General features: G+C 37.0%; 1 protein-coding gene across 3 annotated transcripts in view; it reads left to right on the plus strand.

The window, feature by feature from the left end:
* EML4 (EMAP like 4) overlaps positions 1-21,552 on the plus strand; it is a 144,953-nt gene that overhangs the window by 105,725 nt on the left and 17,676 nt on the right. For all 3 annotated transcript variants that reach the window (XM_058019750.1, XM_058019748.1, XM_058019749.1), the window contains 11 exons: positions 3,119-3,242; positions 8,027-8,176; positions 9,614-9,683; positions 10,885-10,995; positions 13,352-13,447; positions 15,623-15,757; positions 15,978-16,113; positions 17,894-18,045; positions 19,601-19,726; positions 19,847-19,978; positions 20,580-20,647. In XM_058019750.1, the coding sequence (XP_057875733.1) occupies positions 3,119-3,242; positions 8,027-8,176; positions 9,614-9,683; positions 10,885-10,995; positions 13,352-13,447; positions 15,623-15,757; positions 15,978-16,113; positions 17,894-18,045; positions 19,601-19,726; positions 19,847-19,978; positions 20,580-20,647 (1,300 nt within the window). The remainder of the gene's footprint in view (positions 1-3,118; positions 3,243-8,026; positions 8,177-9,613; positions 9,684-10,884; positions 10,996-13,351; positions 13,448-15,622; positions 15,758-15,977; positions 16,114-17,893; positions 18,046-19,600; positions 19,727-19,846; positions 19,979-20,579; positions 20,648-21,552) is intronic.

Here is a 21,552-nt window from a genome sequence, read left to right on the forward strand (position 1 = left end):
TCTTCAGAAGTTTTGATTTTTTCTCCCTTGTCATCCCTTATGTACATATCTATCATAACATGACAGGCTCTTTTTTCCCAAAAGAAGGAAATAAAAGTCTAGACCTGCTGTTTTGTATTGGAAAATAGTGAGGCTGCAGGAAAGGATTGTAGTCTAATGCTCTTGATCATTCACTTGAGCAAGTATAGTATGAAAGAGTTAAATTAAGAGTTAAATAAAGAGTTAAAGATTTTCTTAACTTGCAAATACAAGAATTTGGCCTCAGGCAATTCACTGCTGTTTGAGAATGGTGTTGGTAGCTGTCATCCTCTCTAGTATTTCAAAAGATTTTTACATTAATATTATATCTACCCTACAGGTTATTCTAGCAAAAGGAAATTTGCAGTCTTAGACAAAAAAGATCTTTCAATGGGCTGTCTCTTTTTCTAATCCTTCTGCTTCTTTAGGGAGAGGCTTAATCAAGTTTTACCTACCCTATGTCCTTCTAACAAGCATTTTAAATATGTATCTTCAAAGGTAATCTTGAGTAAACACAGCTAGTTAAAAAGGTAAAAAAATGTTCTTTCTTTAATGGGAAACTTCAGAGAGCTAATTTGTATCTGAATGCCCTGTAGATATTCTTTTCCCTAAGCTCCAGGAAAGCCTCTTTGGCCAGAGGCTTGACTGAATTCCTCTTGGGCTGTTCATGCCTCTCATCTGCAGAGTCCAACAGGTGCAACTGCCTCCATCCATAAGAATTTCAATTGCAGGTTGTCTCCACTGTTCTAAGCAACAATGATAAATTTGATCCTAAATTTGTGGTGTCATTTTGCACTGATCTTGTGGAACCAGAAGTGTCAAGCTCAGTGTTAAATCAAGAATTTATGGACTAACAATGAGCGGTCTTTTGTAAATACCCTCAGACTTTAATTTCTAAGACTGTTGGTGCCAGATTTTAATAGAAAGGTCATTGTTAATACATTACTCTTGGGTTTGGCCAGTGTTATTTTATCTCTGAATATACATACTATAAAAAATGAGACCTGGTTCTAGTTTGGAGTAATTATGTAAACATTTATGTCAAACTAGTGACAGCTCCAATCTTTAGCTTTTCTTAGCAATGCAATTAAGCAATGCACATGTGGTAAAATAACTGTTGTGTCTAATTTAGCAACCAGAGAGTGAGTTTCTTTGTTCCTTTTTCCTTTATCTGAGACAGGTTTTCTACTGTTCTCAGTGGAGACACTCATGGGGTTCTTGTTCAAAGCACCCATGTTTTTTCTCGGAAAGAAGTGAGACAACTGTTTTTCATCTTTTTCATATTTGCTCCTTTTGTACTGGATTTCTGTGGCTCAACTTTCATTGTATTAATATGCTAAATAAGAAAAAAACCTTTATGTATGTGTTAGTTTTAAATTTTTCAATTGTTGTAATTATTGACCTGGTTTCTTTTGCCTTTTTAGATCTCCGAGTTTGACTTGATCTGTTAAGCTATGATTCTGTGGAAATAAGTCTGAGTTTCTCATAATTTCAATTGCAGATGTTTTAGGGAATGCCAGACATAGATTGCACAATTATGCAGTCTGAGTATTAATCTTATGCTTAATTTGGGAAATATTTCCAAGCATTCCTTGAGGATTGAAGGGAAGTCTGTTTCATGTTTGTTTCTTAAAGAAGTACTAAAGTAATTGTTAAAAAAAAATTTTAATTTTAGATCTTAATGTTTGTTGCATCAAAGGTGATTAGAGTTTTCTTAATACCATATTGCTAATTTACAGTTATTCTTCTACTCAACTCCTCTTCTAGTCCACTTCTACTCAACAATTCAAATTTTGGTTTGAACTCTGAGTTCCCTGTGTCTGCTATGATTTTCAAACCCTTACTCGTAAAAAAGTGTCAGTGTTCCAAATTCACAGCAGAATATTATTATTACTTTGGTTAATATTTATGCCATAAATGGATATTAATTACTAATGAAGTTGAAGAGCAATAAAAGTTACTATTTCATTGATGCAAAGTTAGTGGAATATTTGGCTCTTTGTCATCAGTGCTTTTTGAAATGGAACTGTAATTTTCCCTGGTGGTAGGGAAGCTCACATTCCTTGAAAAGGAACTCCTGAAGGCTTCCAAAGTGCTCAGATTCCCACAGAGATGAAATACATGTGTCTTGTCACAGCTGTGAGCAGTATGAGCTGGAGTCATTCTGAGCTGTTGCTTTTTTCCTTTTATTCTTCAGGACACAAAGCTTAATAACACAGGTTGCTGTATTAGTTTGTGATGGTATATAATTCTTGATTGTATTCATCTGCAAAGCTCTTGACACTTTTTCCTGTGGTGTTCTCGTGCCTTAGCTTGGCCACTAGGATTTGGAAAAGTGTGTGGGGCAAAGAACCAGTTGGAGAGTTGGCCTGGGAGGGTTGTGGTTACTGGGTCATGCTGTACCTGGTGGCCAGTAGGTGACGCAGGGAGTCTGCAGGATTCTGGTCTTGCCCTGCCCTGCTCATTGTCTCTAGCAATGGCCTGAGTGGGTGGGTGACACAGGGCACTCTCAGGTTTGCAGTGACAGCAGATGGGGGCCCAGTGGCTGTGCTGGGGAGATGGGCTTGTGGGAACCTGATTAATGAAGCAAAGATAAATTCCAAGTCCTGCTCTATGGGAAAGGCCCCTGAGGTGCTGTGAGGTGCCAGGAGAGGCTGTGCCATCTCCATCCTAGGAGTTTTTAAAACTGCGTTAGGCAAAAGCCTGAGGAACCTAGTTTGGCCTCATGTCCAGGCAGAGATTGGACTTAGCTCCTCAGGTCCTTTTCATCCTGAAATACCTCATCCTGTAATGCTGTGACTAGTTATTTATTCAGTTTCAAATTTGAATTTTGAATTTTGCCTTTATAACTTAACTTGCATGTCTAAAATGCTTACATGCTCAGTCTTTTCTATCCAAAATTCAACTAACGCTTGTTCTGTGTGCATTTAATATTCTATTAAAAAAAAACAAAATCTGGGCCTTTTCCAAGCTCACATTTCAAAAATAATTGTTAAATAACCAGTGTGATTTGCATCTCTGTGCTTATTACTGTGCTTATTACTGCTTATTCTTTTGTGTAAACTTGCCACATGATTAATGTGCCTTTTTGTTTCAACAGAGGGAGAATATATCAAGATGTTCATGCGAGGCCGACCAATCACAATGTTCATTCCTTCTGATGTAGAAAACTATGATGATATTAGGACAGAGCTGCCTCCTGAAAAGTTAAAACTGGAGTGGGTGTATCCTTAATATCAATAACTCCTCACTGTTCCCTTTTTGTCTTGTCTTGCATTTGTCCCTTTTACAATCCAGTCTTGTCTCTTCTCTGTTAAGAAGTAAAAACTAAAAGGTGATGGAAAATGTTCAAATTAACATAACAATGTAAATGGTTTGTAACTCCTGTATAGTACAACTTTAAATGACAGGCTACATAGATATGGAAATACTGTACTTTTTCTTTGTTTGTTTTGCTGTTGACACTAATTCTAATTTATTAACTGACTTATATTTAATGCAAAAGAAAGCTTCTTTGGAAAGTTACACAATTTGAAAAATGTCCTCCTCTACCTCCCGCTATGTTAATGTAGGCTTTGCTTCAGGAATAGTTTGTTTTCAACTATGGAAGATGTTGACTTTGTGTCCTTTCATATGGAGTGAGGATTGGAGAATTGGAGAAATTTGCACTGCTTCTGTATTTCAGCTCCAAGGTGAAATGGTTAATTTCTTGGAATCTATTTTTGTATTAATTGCACTAAATTTGTCATTTGAGGAACTGAGTAGGTGTGTGGCTAATGAAAATTCTCCAAGTTTACTAGATCAGACATTAAGTTCATTTTAAGAGATGTGCTTTTGCACATGTTTGGGTCTTCCTGTCTCTCCCCCATCTCTGCTTCCAGTAAGCTGTTATTGTGTAAGTAAGTTTCTTAGTACTTTAGTAAAATAACATGTCTAGGCAGCACTTGAGTTGTTGTAATAATCTGAAGTTTGATGCTCTGAGGTTGCTGAAAGCAGGGAGATTTTTTTGGAGATGTTGATGATACATTGTCACATGTCAGGAAGAAAGTTTTGGATTAAAGTCTGACTGGAAGGAAAACAGAGCTTTTATTTTTGCTTTGTAACACTGTGGTACCCAATTTTCCAACCATCACAGCTCTTGGTTGCTGATGCTGGTACACATGTGGAGTGAATTGGGTCAGTCAGTGATCTGGCTGAAATGTCTCTTTCTGTGAAGCTAATTTTCAAGCAGGACCAATACATTAGTTTGCTTTGCCTCACAAATATGCAAGGACTGGAACTGGTATGCTGGAGGAACATCAGCTCGACTTTTCCAGCATCAGTGAGCAGCTTGGACTGATGAAAACTGATCGTGAAATCACACCCTCAGTTAAGTAGGTGCAAATCCGAGTGTGGACACATTTAATGTCCAAGAACCTTAAGTTCAGGTTAAACCAGCTGGCTGCTGAGGTCTAATGAAAGTGAAATAAATCTAGTTGAAAGAGACTGTCCATATGTTTTGGAATCTGTTAAGGGAAATGTCATCCCAAATCATATCAGTATATTTATGAGTGCAGGGTATCTTTTAGATGGAAAGGTAAAGAAAATGAGGAAAAGGCGGTAAAATTTATGAGGATTAAATACTGGTCTCTATGAATTTGAACTTGAAAAATTGCTCTTCAGTTGAAAAATGCAGCAGCAGCACACCTTCTCATTTATGCTTAGGTTTAGCAAGGGAAACAAATCTGCAAGGTGGCTGTATCTTGCAGATATGATGGCAAACTAAACCCTGTACACCTTATTAAAAAGGCATGGGGACAGTGATTTACTGAGTATTTTACTAATGTCAGTATTTTACTGATGTCACCTGAAAAAGCTCAACTGAGTGTTGAATAATAGGATTTGTTTTGAATTCTTATAGTTCTCCTGCTTTCTGGATGATTTTTATAATTAGGTTTTCCTTTGTTATTACTCTTCTGAAAAATGCTGGTCAACTATGACCAACTGCAAGGAAACAACAGGCAGATTATTGGGGTGGGTTTATTTTGGTTTATTGGTTGGTTTGGGAGGTGGAGGGGGTCTACTTTTTAGATGTTTCCATTAAGTTTATTCAACTCCTGCTACCCTGTACTGTAGATTCAGCTAGGGAAACAGCTTTTGTCTGCCTTGCAGATTATTGTCATTTGAAGAAATGCCTAAGCTGGTTGGCAAGGTAAAGTAGCTCATGGGGGAGTCTGAGCTTTTGACTGTGTCTGGTTCCTGAGTGATATCATTTAAGTTGAATAATTTAGTTTGAGTATCCCTGCTTTGTACTGCAATCTTTGCTCATGCACTTCAGAACTGGTTAAAGCATATCTGACATTCCTAGGAATAGCAAAATTGGCTTATTTAGTAGCTTCAGAGGTCACAGTCAGTGCAGCTTTTGACAGTGACTTTGTAGATTCTTTCTCCCAGTGTATAGGAGTTCAATTTCAGGAGGGTATTTCAGACTCTGTTTTATGAGATTATTTTTAGCAGTAGTGCACTTCTTTCTAAGAATAATTGAAGACAGTTGTAAATATACTGCTGAAATCTGGTGTACGGTAGATCACTTTTCTTGAGGGCAGTAGCTATTTTTAGCCATTTCAAACAAACAAACAAACAAAAAAGCCCCAAAACTTAAAGTTTTTAAACCAATCAAATGTTGTGACAAAAACAGTTCTTGTAATTGGTGAGAAATAATCACAATATCAAGGCAACTATCTCATAATTTCCATGATTTAATCATCAGTTTCACTGAAATATTAACATTGAAACTCAGTGGAAATCAAGCATCAAAGTTGTGTTACCCCTTTTTCTGAAGAGATACAGTCAATTATTGCATTAATTTTGCCTTAGTTGTGTTGCGCTGTATATGCTGCTTTGTTCTGCATGTGTGGAGCAGGAAAGAAATGCTGTGGAGCAACAAGCCCTCTTTTTTCACTCAGGGTAGTCTGGAATGGAGAATGAAGAAAGCAAAAAAAATATTCTACAAAACAGGTGGTTTCTTTAGGTGTTTGTAAAAAAATGTGCTTCTAGAAAATGCAGCCACTCTTTGGTACTTAATTTGGTAGGAGGGGTAAAAGAAAGGAAGGTACTGAGAAAATGTAATTTTTTTTCTGACAGTTTCATGAATGTCAGAACTCAGTGGTGGATGCCAAAGTATTTAGCTCTAGCTTGGCTAAGCAGGGAAGACTTACGCTTTGGAAAGACGTGTTTGTGTAAATCATTATTACTTTTCTAGGATGAATGTTCAGAGACGTCAATCTTATTAAATCCTTATCAATACATTCCCCATTGTGTACAGCAGATGAGCAAAATCTGCCTTTCTCCTCTGAGAAGGTACTTAAAATAGCATTCTTAATGCTTCAGGATAGAAAAAATATTTTCATTGGTTTGTAGCCCATTGCTTTTGAAAGTTCAGTTTAGTTTGTTATTTTTTTTTTGTAAAAGGGCATTCTGGAGGTCTCTTTTAGTTCCATCAGCATTTTAAAGAAGAAAGAGGAATTGAGTGGAGAAGTAAATAGTAATGGAGGAGAAGCAGAGGCATCCTTTCTTTCTGCCCTCAGCATTGTGTTGTACCAGCATTGCTCTGGATATTGTTTGCTTAGCAAGCCAGTGAATAATCTCTGCTTCAGAGGAGCCTTTGTTTTTCTGCCCTACTAAGGGAAGGCAGCAAGATATGGATCTGGTTTGTTTTCCACACTCCAAAGGGTTTAATTGACAACTGAATGCAGTGTCCCTCTTTGAACTATTGTTTAGCTACAGCATGGGTTTTGTTTTGCAAGTGTTCCTCGGGTCTGGTGGCACTGCAGAAGAGGAAGGGTGGCGGGGTGGTGAATGGAGCATTTTTGGGGGTGCAGCGCTATTTTTGATAGAAAGGTGGCCCTTTTTATGGAGAATAGAGATTAGGAGGTACCAGTTTAGATATTTCCAAATCTGAACTACTGCACTGGCCTTCATTTATGAGGAAGGGCTGTCTTCATCTATCCAGCTTTCTCCACGTGAGCCTTTCGCTTCCTTTTATTTACCTTACTAACCAGGACCTGAAGCTGGAATCCTTTAGCTAAAGCTGCATAATGTGTTTCCCATCTTTTTCTTGCTGTTGCAGGTGTATTAATTGGCACTGAAGTGGAAAGCTCTCTAAAGTGTGCGACATAACAGGAAAATAATATTTTTGGGGCTACACAGTTAGATGTTAAAGTCTGAGTTATGATGTTAATTGTTCCTGGTGACCCAGGGTACTGAAATATAGGCAGGCAGCCACATTAATAGTCTAGAGGAGGAGAACTGCACCTGTTCCAAAGAAATAATGAGTTGTAATAACGTTTGATCAGTGCCAACCAAGGCTCATTCACAGTGTGTAAAACTTCTGAATGTCATTAGGACCTGTGCATGTTCCTACAGAAAACATACATTTTATATATTTTGGGTAGATTTGGATAAAATATTTTTTACTGTGTAAATTCCTTTTAAGTTTGATTTGTTTAAAAAATACTCTTAAAACAGTGTAAAGAAATCTTTTCTGAACTTGGCAGCTGCTGTGCAGAAGCTTGCCTTTTTCTGTCAGGGCATCAGGAATTGTTTTAACAGGCCAAATGAAAGCAACAATCTGCTGCCCAGCCTGCTGATACACAGCTCTGCTGCTGTAAAAAAAGGTTAAATTAGAATAGCAAGTCCTGCTGTTACCTAATGAAATTTCACATGAAAATTTTTACAATACTGCTTTTGCTTTACTACTACCATATTTTATTTTTAATATCAGTGATCATAATTTCTTGAGGGATTTGGGTTCTTGAAGTACAGTTGTATGGGAGTTTTTTGTTTTCTTTTTAAACCGTATTAGTGAAATTGTGCTGTTGTTCCAGAGGGAAAACCTTAAAGAGCGTTTGCTGATGTGAGAGGTCTCCAAGAATCCTTTAAGGGGAAAAAACAATTAAAATATTTTTTAATTGGTTGGGTTTTTTCTGGTATTCAGTGATTATGAAATCCTTAACTAAAAAACATGTAGATATGGGTATCGTGGAAGAGACTGTCGAGCCAATGTTTACCTCCTTCCTACCGGAGAAATTGTGTATTTCATAGCCTCAGTGGTGGTACTGTTCAACTACGAGGAGAGAACCCAGCGGCACTACTTGGGTCACACAGACTGTGTTAAATGGTTAGTACACAACATTTGCATCTAAGTGTGTTGGGTAATAATGCAGAAATATTTCTTTTCCTCTCCTGCTATATGTACAAGCTAATTAATGTCACCGTAGTTGTAGTTATTTCCTGTTTAATCAGTCCCAGTAGATATCACTGTAGTAAACACAGCACAAACAAATGGTGTTAGAGCAGTCCATGCTAGTTTAGGATGTCTGGTTTACATGTAAAGCAGGGGATATGTATACAATCTAAGAGTGCCTGTTTGAAAAAAAGGATCTTTGCATAAATTATTCTAAATAGTTGTCCCAGAAATTAAAAATTGCTGTTAGCCTGAGTCTAAATCAGTTGTTTACAGACAGTATGGCAAAAGTGCAATCTTAAAGGAGAACTAGAAAACCGTGTTGAAAAATGAGCAGTCATACTCTCATTTTGTAAAAGATACATGACCCAAGTATAAAGAGAGTCAGGAAAATCAGAAAGAAGTTTGCAATAAAACCCCTAGAGAATGAAAATTGAAGCCATTGTCATTGTGTCAGGCAGTTACAGAATTTGCTAGGTCAGTCTGAAGAGTAGTGCACATAATGTAATGATGAACATAAACTCTCTATTGTGCATACCTGACTGGAGAAAATTTGACATCTAAAGCTCTCTTCTCTTGTCTGTGTAATTGATTCCTGAGGGAGGAATGCTGCCAGTTTGTGTTCTTCACTTTCATTCAGAAAATTGAACTGAATTGTAAATTTTTTGGTGTCTGTCATTAAGACATCTTCAGGTTTGCCCGGGGCCCCTTTAATCTTTCAATGGCTTTCTTCACCATTGCAGTTTTACAGAGAAAGCAATTAAGAATATAGATCAAAAAATCCCAAGGACTGAGAGGATGTATTCTCTAAAATCTGTTTTGCCACATGAGCTTCAAAGCAAAATGTGATAAGCAAGGACACATTTTTACTTCCACTAGTGGTGCACCACACTGCATTAGTACACTTACATCAGTAACTCATTTCTAGTGGTGGTAATCCTTGACTCCTGGGTGCACAGGCAAGCCCTCAGACAACTTTTCTGCCTTTTTCCCCCCAGGTTCATGACATCTTTAGGTTCAGGCATAGAATACACCGTAGTGTTTATAACTATGGCACATAACCATGTGTAGGAGGTTCACTACAGACTATGTAGATTGTGATCTCCTAGTGTAGTGCAAACCTGAGATGTGTCAGGGCACATGTGGAGGTGGCTCTTCTGGCACTCCTGGCTGTGTGTCAGCAAGCAGTCAGTTGAGTGTGGAATGAAATATCTGATGAGAAACATTCAAGTTGTCTCCTTAGAAGTGGGATTTAGGATCATAAGTGTCTTCATGGGCTTTTGTTGAGAAACAAATAAAAAATTTACAAAACACCTCTCAGTTTTGGAGACGTATGGCAGCAAAAGCAAGTCATATTTCTGTCTGTCTTAGTCTTGCAGTTCATCCAGACAAAATTAGAATTGCAACAGGACAGTTAGCTGGAGTGGATAAAGATGGAAGGGTAAGTAATAGAGCTGTTGAGCAGTAGTATCTTGTTTTGAAAATCAGGAAAAAGTGGTTTGGGGTTTTTTAATCATCACCTTCTGTCTGCAGTTTATATTAAGCACTGCATTTACTGAGGTATTTTTAGTTTCTCAGGTAACAGCCTGTATCTCTAGCAAAAGACAGTGACAGAAACACTCAACCATACATTGAAAAGAGCAGAAGCTCATAAAGTCCCATATCTGCAAGCAAACATGAAGCTTGTAATTGGTTTATAAGGCCACATCATTTCTGTTGTCTTGCTTTCAATATGTGTTCTCCCAAGGGAGAGCAAATCCCCAGTTCTGTGGGTCAGTATAGTCTTAAGGCTTCATGGAAGAGGAAACCAACTTTGAGAATTCCTGGAAAGTATGCCAAACTTTCTTATAAACTTGCTCATTTAAGAGCAAGTATATTTAAATGCTGCTCTCCACCTCCTAGCATAATTCTGTCATAAGTTGAATAATTTTCATGAAGTTATAGAAAGAGGGGGGAAGAAAAGGCAGATGCTATAAAGTGTAGAAGCCTGTTAAATATAACTATTTTTCAGATGTTCAACCTAATTTTTTATATTTTGTAAGAAGTTTATGTGGGGGGTTTTGTTTACATGATTTCCACTGAGCATTTTCTGAATCGTGTTAGAGCTGTTTGTTTTTCCATCAGTACAAAGATTTGTCACTTTCAGTGGTGAATGCTGTTACTTAGTTATTGTTTCTAAGCTAATGTGGGATAGTGGTTGTATGAAATATAACTATGGACATTTTCATTGAGTTGGTTGGTGGTGGTTAAAAGGCTCAGTGCACCAGGTTTTATTTATTTACTTTATTTCCTAATTTATATATATATAAGCCCAGATTTGATTATTATTTTCAGTTGTTGCATAATATCACTAATCTGGGTTCTCAAATGCAAGACGACTCTTCCATTATTTGTTCACTTAAATTGGTTAAAGCATTTCCACAACTACCAAATGCCACTCTGCTGCCTCAATGGCACTGCTGCCACGCTGGTAGCCCAGACATAAGGAGCAGCATTGCCCGACTGTCCCCTTTAGAGTTTGAGGGTAGTGCCCAGCAGCACGACCAGCACGGGCCACCCTGCCTTTACCCTGCAGTTTGTAGTGCAGGCAGCAGCCTGTGTTTCCCTGCTGTGACCTGTCTGTGCTGTTGCTCCCCACGCAGCCCCTGCAGCCCCATGTGAGAGTGTGGGACTCGGTGAGCCTGGCCACGCTGCAGGTGATCGGCCTCGGCACCTTCGAGCGCGGAGTGGGCTGCTTGGATTTCTCCAAAGCGGTAAGATGGGCGCCATGCCGTTCCACAGCACATCCTGTGGAAATGGGGAGAAAACCTCTGAAGAGTCTCCATGTGGTTATCTATATGTCTTTCAGTATTAGAAGCGTGTCACTGAAGTTTCTGTATACTTTATAAAAGCAGCTGACAGCTGGGAAAACAGGAAATGGCACATGTAAAACCAAACAGCACGAAAAATAAATAGCAGGCAAAACAAGCCCTTAAGTAGAAATCGAAGTCCACGCTGGGTTTGGTGGTTTGGTTTTGTTTGTGAGGAGGTTGGTTCTTTTTATTTTGATGTTAAAAACAAATTTGTTTGTGAGGTTTGTGATGACAAAATTTAGTGAGTTCTGATAGGAGGGTTAACTTTTTTGCTTTCACAGCTGGAGTAGGTTTTTGTCCACCAACAGGAAATTTAAAAAAAACAAAACTTCACATTGTCTTGTACTATTTTTTCCTGAGGAATAGCTTGTTCACTTTTTTGCCACTTCTTTTACACAGAAAATAAATAGAGGTCTTTGTTGCTGGACCCATAGAATTTATCAGGAAAAATTGGTATCATATGGAGATGCACTGTTTATCATTCAGAAAGTTCTCATTTCAAATTTGGAAATTAGTTGGGTTTGTTTTTGGGGATTTTTTTGTAAAATATGGGCATATTTTAATCTCTAAGCTGCCCCTGCATTTTGCCAAAAGACAGACATATCAGACCTCCTGGAAACCCAGGCTGGATTCTTGCATTTCATCAAGAGGAATTAATATCAGTAAAAAACGGAAAATGCAGAAAAACAATGTCTGCGGTATTTTGCTAATAGAGAAAGAGATTTATAGGACAGCTGAGGTGGGAAGGGATGTCTGGAGATCACCTCATGCACTGTCCTGCTTGCAGCAGGTTCTGTCAGAGCCGGCTGCTCAGGCTGTGCTCCAGCTGGCTTCTGGGAACCTCCCAGAATGGAAACTCAGCAGTGTCTCTGGGTGACCTGGTGAAAAGAAATTCCTGCGCTCTCTTGCTGCAGTTTCACTTAGCAATTGGAATAAAGAAAGCAATTGAAAGAAATTTCATAGCATTGAAATGTTGCTGTGTTAGATATAGTACATTTTGTGTTTCAGTAAATAATGTGAAAGGAGTGTTGGCATTCTTGTCACTCCAACAAACAAAATTTACATACTTGGATAGAGGTCTTTTTCAGTGTGAATAAGAGTGCATTCCATCATTTCAAAAGCAGGGAATTTTTGGGGGGACTGGATTTTAGATTTTATTGATTCTGTTTTGCAGCTAAAACTGAATTAGATTTCTTACTACAGTCTCACATGATTGCTCACTAGACTGAAACAGTTTGTGTGCAATATCTAGAGCTGTGTTTTTACCACAGGATTTATTAACCCCCCCAAGAGCTGCGTACAGTGCCAATGCTGTCTTCAGTGTTCTTTCCCACCCAATAATTCACATGTATATTTGCATATTACTGCTCAGAATAGTGCTTGGGAATAATGGCTTTAGCCACTTCTATTTTCATAATTTGTTAGAGAATGAAGTGCAAGAATCAACTTTATGATAATTTAAGTCTCCTCCAAATCTTCCTACAAATGTCCTTGAAACAGCTGCTTTGTGCAAGTGTGCATTGCTGGGAATAAGTATGGTTTTAAGACTTTTTTTTTCTGTTCCTTTAATTGCCTGTGGCCATATATTTACCATTTTGTTGTCAAGTTGTTCAAAATAAGTGGTTTCAGTTATTTAATACTGAAAATGCTGCTCTGCCTCCTCTGTAAGCACTGTTTTGTTCAGAAGGTGTTACTTCAGCTGCAGTTTTACCAACTACATGATGAAACTGCTGATGCTTTATGACCCATAAGGACAAAACTATGCTTACAGAATCTGATAATGTAGTTGTGTGTATGTGATGGTGGCATTTAGGAAAAAAAAAAACACAAGTGGAGCTGTGTGTCTGTCCTCTGAGACCTGAGGAAAAACATAATATTTATAAGAATAGCAAAAGAAATCTCTTTGCTGTCAGCGTGAAATTGCAAACAAGGAAAAAAAAACCACAAACAAAAAACCCAGCATAAAAACAAACAAAACCAGAGTAAAGGCTTGGTAAAATACTTTTAAAGCTTTCCTAGAGTGTTATTTGAAGCATGATCGTTTTTTGCGAGATTATACAAAAATTTATGTCTTTTAAGAAAGACAAAAATTTATGTTTTTTAAGAAAGAAAAAAAGGAAAATTCCCTATATGTTTTGAGGTTGTATATACTTTAAAAGGACTTTGTTAATTTATATTTCTACCTTTGTGGATTTTTTAAAATACCTCTTCCTTGCCCTGTTTGTCAGTACTTCTTTTTTTTTTCTTTTTCCCTTAGGATTCTGGTACTCATTTGTGTGTAATTGATGACTCTAACGAGCATATGCTTACTGTGTGGGATTGGCAGAGGAAATCAAAAATAGCAGAGATAAAGGTAATTTTTGCACATGAACATTCTGAAATACAACTGGTTTTATTGCCATAAACACAAGTTTGTGAGACATGCTTTTGATCTTACTTGGAAACTGCAGCTGTGTAATTCTGATGGGTTGTTTAAGGGTTCCACAGAAATGTGTTCTTTACTTGTTTATTGGAAGCGGTTGGAATATTAAAGGGTTTGGAATTGCATTTTACCCATCCTTAAAAGCCAATGCAAATAAAGCAATTGTCTAATAGTTTCTTAATTTAAAAGAAAAATAAATCCTGGGAACTTAAAGAAACTAAACTGATGATTCAGTCTGTAGTTGTTTAAAAAAATAAACTACTTCTCAACATTCCACATTTCAATTTTGTCTGAATCAAATTCCAATTATTGATTCTCAGTATGTGTCTCTTCTCATTTGAAGTCATGAGTACTTTTGTGGATTTCAGTCATGTCTGCTTTTCTCTTTCTTTTTGAAACTTTACAAATTTCAGAGCACTGAGATGTTTTCAGAGATGCTGCACTCACTGCTCACTTAAAGTTGATTTCACTGGGAATACCCAATCCTTTGTGCTTCCAGTATCAAGCAAGCAAATATTTCATGCATGTGGAACTGAGTATTTGTCTATTTTTAGAAGTCATGCTCCACAAGCATATATGTCTATATCATTCCAAACTTGCCATTTCAGATAAATCATGTTGGTTTGACCTGTTTTCTCTAGATTATGTTGACCAATACAAGCGTTTTTCTACAAGTTTAATTCTATAACAGTATTTTCATTTCCTTTTTGATGTTTATGTGAAACTATTTGGCATATGCCTTGTATTTCCCGTTCACTGACGTTATGTTTTGACTGTTTTTCACTCAGGGGAGTTCCTTGGTGTTTCAGAATTGGCTAAAAATTATTTGGCAGGGACAGCTCGCCCTTCAGAACTTATTCAAATCTAGGACTTGGTCTTACAGTATCTTAAGCACCTTCTACAGAAGATGGTGTGAGCAGAGTTGCATCTCTTGAGCTGGGATGCAAAACAAAAGCTGTTTCTTATCTGAACTTCATTAAGGTTTTCAGTCCTTAAATTCCAAATGATTTTTTTGACGTGGCAGATTTGCTCTTGTGAGAACTCTGAGAAACATGATTCAATAAATATGGCTATAAACAACAACAACAACAAAAAAATTCTTTTTTAAAATAAGCCAGAAGTTGTGAAGTTGTTCTCAAAGTTGTGGTTTAACAGCACTCTTCTGTACAGATGACAGAACAGCTGGGTTTGGAGGGCACTGGTGGAGATGATGTGCCCAGGCTCCAAGCTACAGCAGGTTCCCCTAGAGCAGGTTGCACAGGATCCTGCCCAGGCAGGTGTTCAGTACCTCCAGAGAAGGAGACTCCACAACCTCTCTGGGCAGCCTCTTTTGAAATCCTGTAGAAATAAATGCATTTACTTTCTTGTTTTGTAGCCACTGCCTGCAGGGGATTGGAACTGTCTTCAAAGACAGTTTGGTTGAGTATATATTAGAAGTTAAGTAAATGACCCGTCAGTTTGTTATGTTTATAAAATCTATTGGTAAAATATGAAATACTTCAAGATGTTGGTAATTCAGTAAAAGTAGATGAAGCCAGTAAAAATACAAAGGTGGGACTCTATATTTAAAAGTTTTGAGTTATGCAGACTTTTTCTTTTTTGTGAGGAGGAAAGGAAAGCAAAGAATCCAAAAGAATCTTTACAGAATTTCAGAAAGAGAATGATGAATATAATCCTACAATATTATCGTTGTCTTACTTGCCTCTGTCACAGCTTTTTTATCCAGAATAGCAAGCAGTCTGTGTAAAAACTAAGCAGGGTTTTCAATCCAAAAAAGTGTCTTTTATACATTATTAACTTTCCTTGGCAGAAGTCTTAGCTATTTGAGAGAGCAGAAGCTTTTTGTGTTTTAAAATGGAATGTAAAACCCTAACTTGTGTACCAAAGTTTAATAAAGATCTGTTATGTATGTGAAAAATCAATATATATAAAATTATATGTGGAGTCATTCAGACAGCTGACTTAGCACAGAAAACTTTAAAAAGCTTTCAAGCATACGATGAGCTATCTAGTTTTACATATCTCTGTTCTGAAACTGGGGGTTTACATGTGTTTCTAGTAGTTAATGTCCTATCTGAATAAATATTATTTCTGTTATTATTTCAGACTACAAATGAAGTTGTTCTTGCTGTGGAATTCCATCCCACTGATGCAAATACCATAATAACATGTGGCAAATCTCATATATTTTTCTGGACCTGGAGTGGCAATTCATTATCAAGGAAGCAAGGGATATTTGGGGTAATAATATCTTGATACCAGGACAGTTTTAAATCAATGGAGGTCACATTTTCTGTGCATTTGCTTTGTTGTTACTGTGTACTGTCTGATCAGAGAGGTAAATATGCAAAAAAAGGCTAAATTCTGCTTGTGTATGCAGGGTGTAAGAATGTGGGTGCATTATTCTAATTATGTAACAAGTAGGAGCAATTATCCCTTTCTCTTGCTTATTTTGTTTCAGAAATATGAGAAACCCAAATTTGTTCAGTGTTTGGCTTTCTTGGGAAATGGAGATGTGCTCACTGGAGACTCAGGTGGGATAATACTTATATGGGGCAAAACTACTGTAGAAGCTACTCCAGGAAAAGGAGCTAAAGGTAGGGCATGTTTGGGATAAATTGCAGATTTTGCATAGTCTGTAGAAGACAAACATAAAGGTTGGCATTAGGGAAGGAATAGAGAAATAGGCCTGACTCAGAGCATACACTTCCTGTCAGTAACAAAGTCTGCAAGTCCTGTGAATTTGCTGACTTAAGAGCAGTCTGGAATTTCTCTCTAATTAAAGAGACTGTGCATGAAATGAATGAAAACTACTTTATCTAAATGTTTTGCATTTTTAAAAAATGTGATCAATCAGCTCTCCTTTGATCTGGTGATTTGCAAAAGGCTGTAGGATCAGTTTAAGGATTCTGCAGGCTGCCTTTGCCTCTTAAGGCTTATGTTGCACCATGCTTAGTCTCAGAGGAATTCCATTAAGTGGTGGAGCTGACATTAACAGGACTAGTATGTGAAGTACAATTACAATGCTTAGTTGTAGCAGTTACATGAAAAACAGTTTCTGGTTTAGCAGACCCTCAAGTCTTGATATACTTAAAAAGAAATAACTTTGAAATTTGAAGTTGAACTAACTCTTTAGAGCAAAGCTTTTGTGAAAAAGAAAGGAAAATTATTTGTTACCCAACATATGCAGACCTGGCACAGTTGAGCCCTCATAAATTCAATGATAATTCATTTTACTTGGCAGCTATTTCAAACACTCTGGTTTAAATTGGTATGCCAGGAAAACATTCATGTAAAAAGTACATTTTTAACAGTAAGTCTGATTTTGTAGGTAAATCTTTTTTTCATCTTTCAAGTTAACTGCAATGGAAAAGTAATTCAACATATTATCTGATATTAAATTTTCAATTTCTTGTTCAAAAATAACCTTTTTTCAGTATAACCCTAAGTGTTATCAGATAGAATATTTATTTACATTGGCTTAACTAACAGTGGGGTTTTTAGTTGGTTTATCACATTAGATTGGTCACAGGACCTGATCTCATACTCTCTCACAGTGTGAGAGCACACTCATTTGAACTGACTTGAGGCAGAGTCAGCAAAGTTCAGCTCATAGCTGGGTGCTGCTCCACTTTTTCTGTGATTGCTATTTGAAAATATGCAGCACCACAATCTTTTGTTTAGCTTTTTTTTTAAATTTTCCAACAGTAGTTCTTTTGATGTGAAGACCCAATGAGGATGGAAAAGGCTTCTTTTGCTACCCTTGTTGTTTAATTTTCTCATCTCTTTCATGCTTCCAAGTATTTTCCTTTGGGTAGACTGCTGTCTTGATAGATGCCAAATGCTGGTTGTACTATTTTTATGTGTGGCAGCACATATCCAGCTTTAGATATTAGGTTCATGCATCCTGGAAACTTTGCTATAAATAATTGGCCTTTTATTCCCAAAAGACTATAGACAACAAGTCTTCTAGTTTCTTTTAATAAAGTAGCTTTACTTATTTTCTAATAATGACTTGCTAAATATTTTTTGACTCTAAAAGACAATTTCTCTTGCATCTGGAAAAACTGTGTTCCTTTGGAAAGCAGAGAAATGAAAGCATTCTACCAGTTGTTGGTTTTGGTTTTGCCTTCTCATTTTGTAGGACAGTCAATCTAAAAAAGTTTTTCTTGAGAAAGGAGGGCCCTTTGTTTTACCTTTTTATCCTGTAAGAAAACACTACCACCTTGTGTTTGCAATACTAAGAGCCTGACAGTCCAAGTGTAATTATTATTTTACACTTCCTTTATTCTTCTGCCTAAAGGCAGAGCTTCTTGTAAACCACAGGTTAAAAAAAATGAGAAGTGTTCTTTCCTATTTTCTTTTTTCTGCTTATAGGAGTATATCAGATAAGCAAACAAATCAAAGCTCATGATGGCAGTGTGTTCACACTCTGTCAGATGAGGAATGGAATGCTGCTAACTGGAGGTGGGAAAGACCGAAAGATCATCCTGTGGGATCATGATTTGAATCCTGAAAGGGAAATTGAGGTAAGAAAGCAAGAGTGACAGGGAAATTGCCTTGAAGAAGGTATTGGCTAGCAAGGCAGAGCCTTCCTCACTCTTAGTAGGGGAAGCTAGGATGAAAGAATACCTTCTGGTTGCTGTTTATTAAGTGGATTACAATGTTTTATTATGAAAGTGTTTAAATTTTAGCCTATAAATGAGCCTATATGGGACTCAGTTCTCCTGTGTTTAAATTGACCAGAAATTTTAAGGGTTTTCTTTCTTCAAAATCCTTCTTTAGTTGTTTGGAGTTTTTTTAAATTCATCCTGTTTGAGAGGACGTTTGAGGATATTCTTTAGTATTGCCTGTGTTTTTAAAAGTTTGCCTCTCTGGAGAAAGACAATGTCACCAGCATCTGAGGGTTTTACTATAATGTTTGACATAAGGTAAACAAGGGGTAGAATACATATTGGAATTCTGTAATAATTGATGATTAATTAGCTATGATGAGGAACTTCTTTTAAATTAATCCTAAACCAGGTGCTCGGCGAATATGTCTGTTCTTTGTGATTTGGCAATATGGCAGTGCTAGGTCAGTTGAATTGGAAAATGAATGAATTGGAAAAGGTCATGTATTTTGGATTTTAAAAACTTGGGGTTTCCCTTACCTTGAAATAATGTGTTCTCCTTAAACAGTTCTTTAAACCCTGGTTTACTCCACTTACCTATTGTCCATTTGTAGTAGCATTTTTTCCTTAATATTTATGTGAGTTCAGTCTAGAATTTGTTACTGCCTTGAATCTAATACTGACATTTAGAAAACATGGCAGTGAAGGTAATCCTGACTATCATATACAATTCTTAGCCTTAAGTAACACACTCCCTATTCCTATTCCTATCCTATTCACTCTATTCTATTCGTATTCAACAATGTCTGTTTTCCTTTTGTTAATAATATTATGTTAAAGCTAATTTTTACATTACCAGAGTCCTGACAGATTGATTTTTCTATCTTATGTTATCACTTAAAATTAGTGTATTTTCTCAAATAATTTAGAAAACAAACAATTACACATTGTAAAAAAAAAGCAGTGTCTTAGAATTCAAGCCTGCAATAAACAGTCATTAAAATTCAGAATCATTGCTAACATAAGGCATATGAACATTTACTTTAGGCTCATCAGGAAACATTAAGAAAATCAGGAAGCATTTACTGTGTGCTACAAGATTTTTCTTGGTTTTCAAAACCTGTTTTGGAAAGTAAATAGTAACTGTATTATTCCTTCCCTTATGAGTTGTAAGACTGTGGAGTGCATTTGTTTAGTGAATTTGACACTTGAAAGCTATTTAATTTAATTTGTAATTTTTTTTTTACTGAAGTTATTAAAATGATATAACTGTGATTGTCTTGGACTAAGATCTTGTATGCCTGTACTGAACAAATAGATGAGAGAGGTTTCAGGTCAAGCCCTGGTCGAGGTTATAATAATTGGATTGTTCCTTTTTTCTGGGAGAACTCCAGTTCTGATACTGTCACTGTGCTCTATTTGTGACCTGTCAGGATGCCTGATGTGGTTTGACAGATGTTTCTTTTCCCAGGTTCCTGACCAGTATGGAACAATCAGAGCAGTAGCAGAAGGAAAAGCTGATCAGTTCTTAGTGGGTACTTCGCGAAACTTTGTTTTGAGGGGAACATTTAATGATGGTTTCGTAGTAGAAGTACAGGTGAGCATAACTTGTTATTTTTGAAGTATAATCAAAAAATGTAAAGGTTTTCTCTGCTGGTGTGTTATTTTAAGAATCTTAATTTTATTAATTGTTAAATCACTTGTGGTTTCTTTCTAGGGACATACAGATGAACTCTGGGGACTGGCATCTCATCCTTTCAAAGACTTATTTTTAACATGTGCCCAAGATAGGCAAGTTTGTATGTGGAACTCTGTGGACCACACACTGGAATGGACCAGGCTGCTAGATGTATGTCAACCCTTTAATTTAAATATAAAGCTAGAAATAGAAAAAACCATTCAATCTCTGAAACACTCTTGTCCCACCTAATTGCAAGCAAAAATCCTGCAGTTATGCTTTAAAAAACAGCTATCTGAAGCTTTGATAAACTTGGCAAGGTTCATCAGACATTGTGTAAGATGTAATCTGGTTATCATTGCTTGATGTCATTTTGACAAGCCAACTTGAATAAGTCTTAGTCTTTTATTCTTGTTACAGTTTATTTTTTTTCCCTGTTATTCAAACAATCTGAAGAGGGTATTATACAGTTGTGAAGGTTTGGCTTTAGATGTCATTTCCTTACTGTCATTCATTTTGTAGTTTGGCTAGTTCTCTGCTGTTATCCAAGCAAAATTAGTTTTTACACAGAAATGTCAGCCTTTTAGTCACAAGGTGTTCTTGCAGTGCATGTCACTGATACTCTGAGAGAAGAGCTGTCTGAGGGTTAGCATGCTGCTAAGTGGTTGGTTTTCCCTGTATCAGCTCAGACCTTTGGGACAGCTTTGGTCCAAGGAGAGGTGTTGGCCCTGGGGATGCAGCAGGGCAGTAACGTGTCTGTGCTCCCGTGCAGGAACCCGGGCACTGTGCGGATTTCCATCCCAGCGGAGCAGTGGTCGCCATAGGAACCCACTCGGGCAGGTAAACGCCTTCCAGCCAAGCTGTGGTGACAGAAAGTGCAAAGGAGACACTCTATACAGTGCACCTTATAATTGAAGTTCATTTGCTTTTTATTCTTTTTGCTTGAGGTTACGGAGCCTAAAAAGCATGGCAGAAGGGGGCAGAGCATCTTATGTGTCTTAGACAAAGACAGAAGAATTGTTTGGTTGTTGTTAGGCTGGTTTGGTCTTTTTAACATGAAATGTTAAATGAAAGTCCAAATCTTGATTTATTTTTTTTTAAACTAATTTTTTGCAGAAATTTCTATGAGCACTCCTTATTGTCTGTTCCAAGTATCATATATTTCAATGTTATGCGCACATTACATTTCTTTTTAAGACAGGTACAGTATAGATCTTTGTCCTTCCCAAATCAAACATACTTGCAACCTTTTAAATTGAGATGGATAGGCAAGTGAACAGACTGGTATTTTGATTTTTGTGTAAGACAGAGTTCTGCATGGCACACTGCTGCACTGAAGTGATACTGAACTGTTCCTATTCTTCCTTTGCAAGCTGTCAAAGCACAAACTGAGTCTTTTTGACTTCTTACAGTGGGAGAAAAAAGTTACATTATTTCAAAGTCAGACTCTGGCTTGGCATCATCTCCCAGGAAGGGAGTACCAATGTAACAATTAAAAGAAAAAGCTGGTTGTTCATGGCATTAGACAGGTGAGAGGAGCACATATTAAATCTACTAGCATTTTTGTTCTGTGTTTCAGTTATACCTCATGGTTGATAACTTGATGATAAAATCATGCCTGGTGCATGTAAGAAAATTGCAAATATTTAATTTACTAGCTAGAATTTTTTTTTTCACCTAACCTTATGCCTAAAAACCATCTGAAGTTTGGTTTTTAGAAACTGCTGAGTATGTGCAACACCCTT

This window comes from Melospiza georgiana, chromosome 3 (genome assembly GCF_028018845.1).
Source record: "Melospiza georgiana isolate bMelGeo1 chromosome 3, bMelGeo1.pri, whole genome shotgun sequence".
Taxonomy (NCBI): Eukaryota; Metazoa; Chordata; class Aves; order Passeriformes; family Passerellidae; genus Melospiza; species Melospiza georgiana.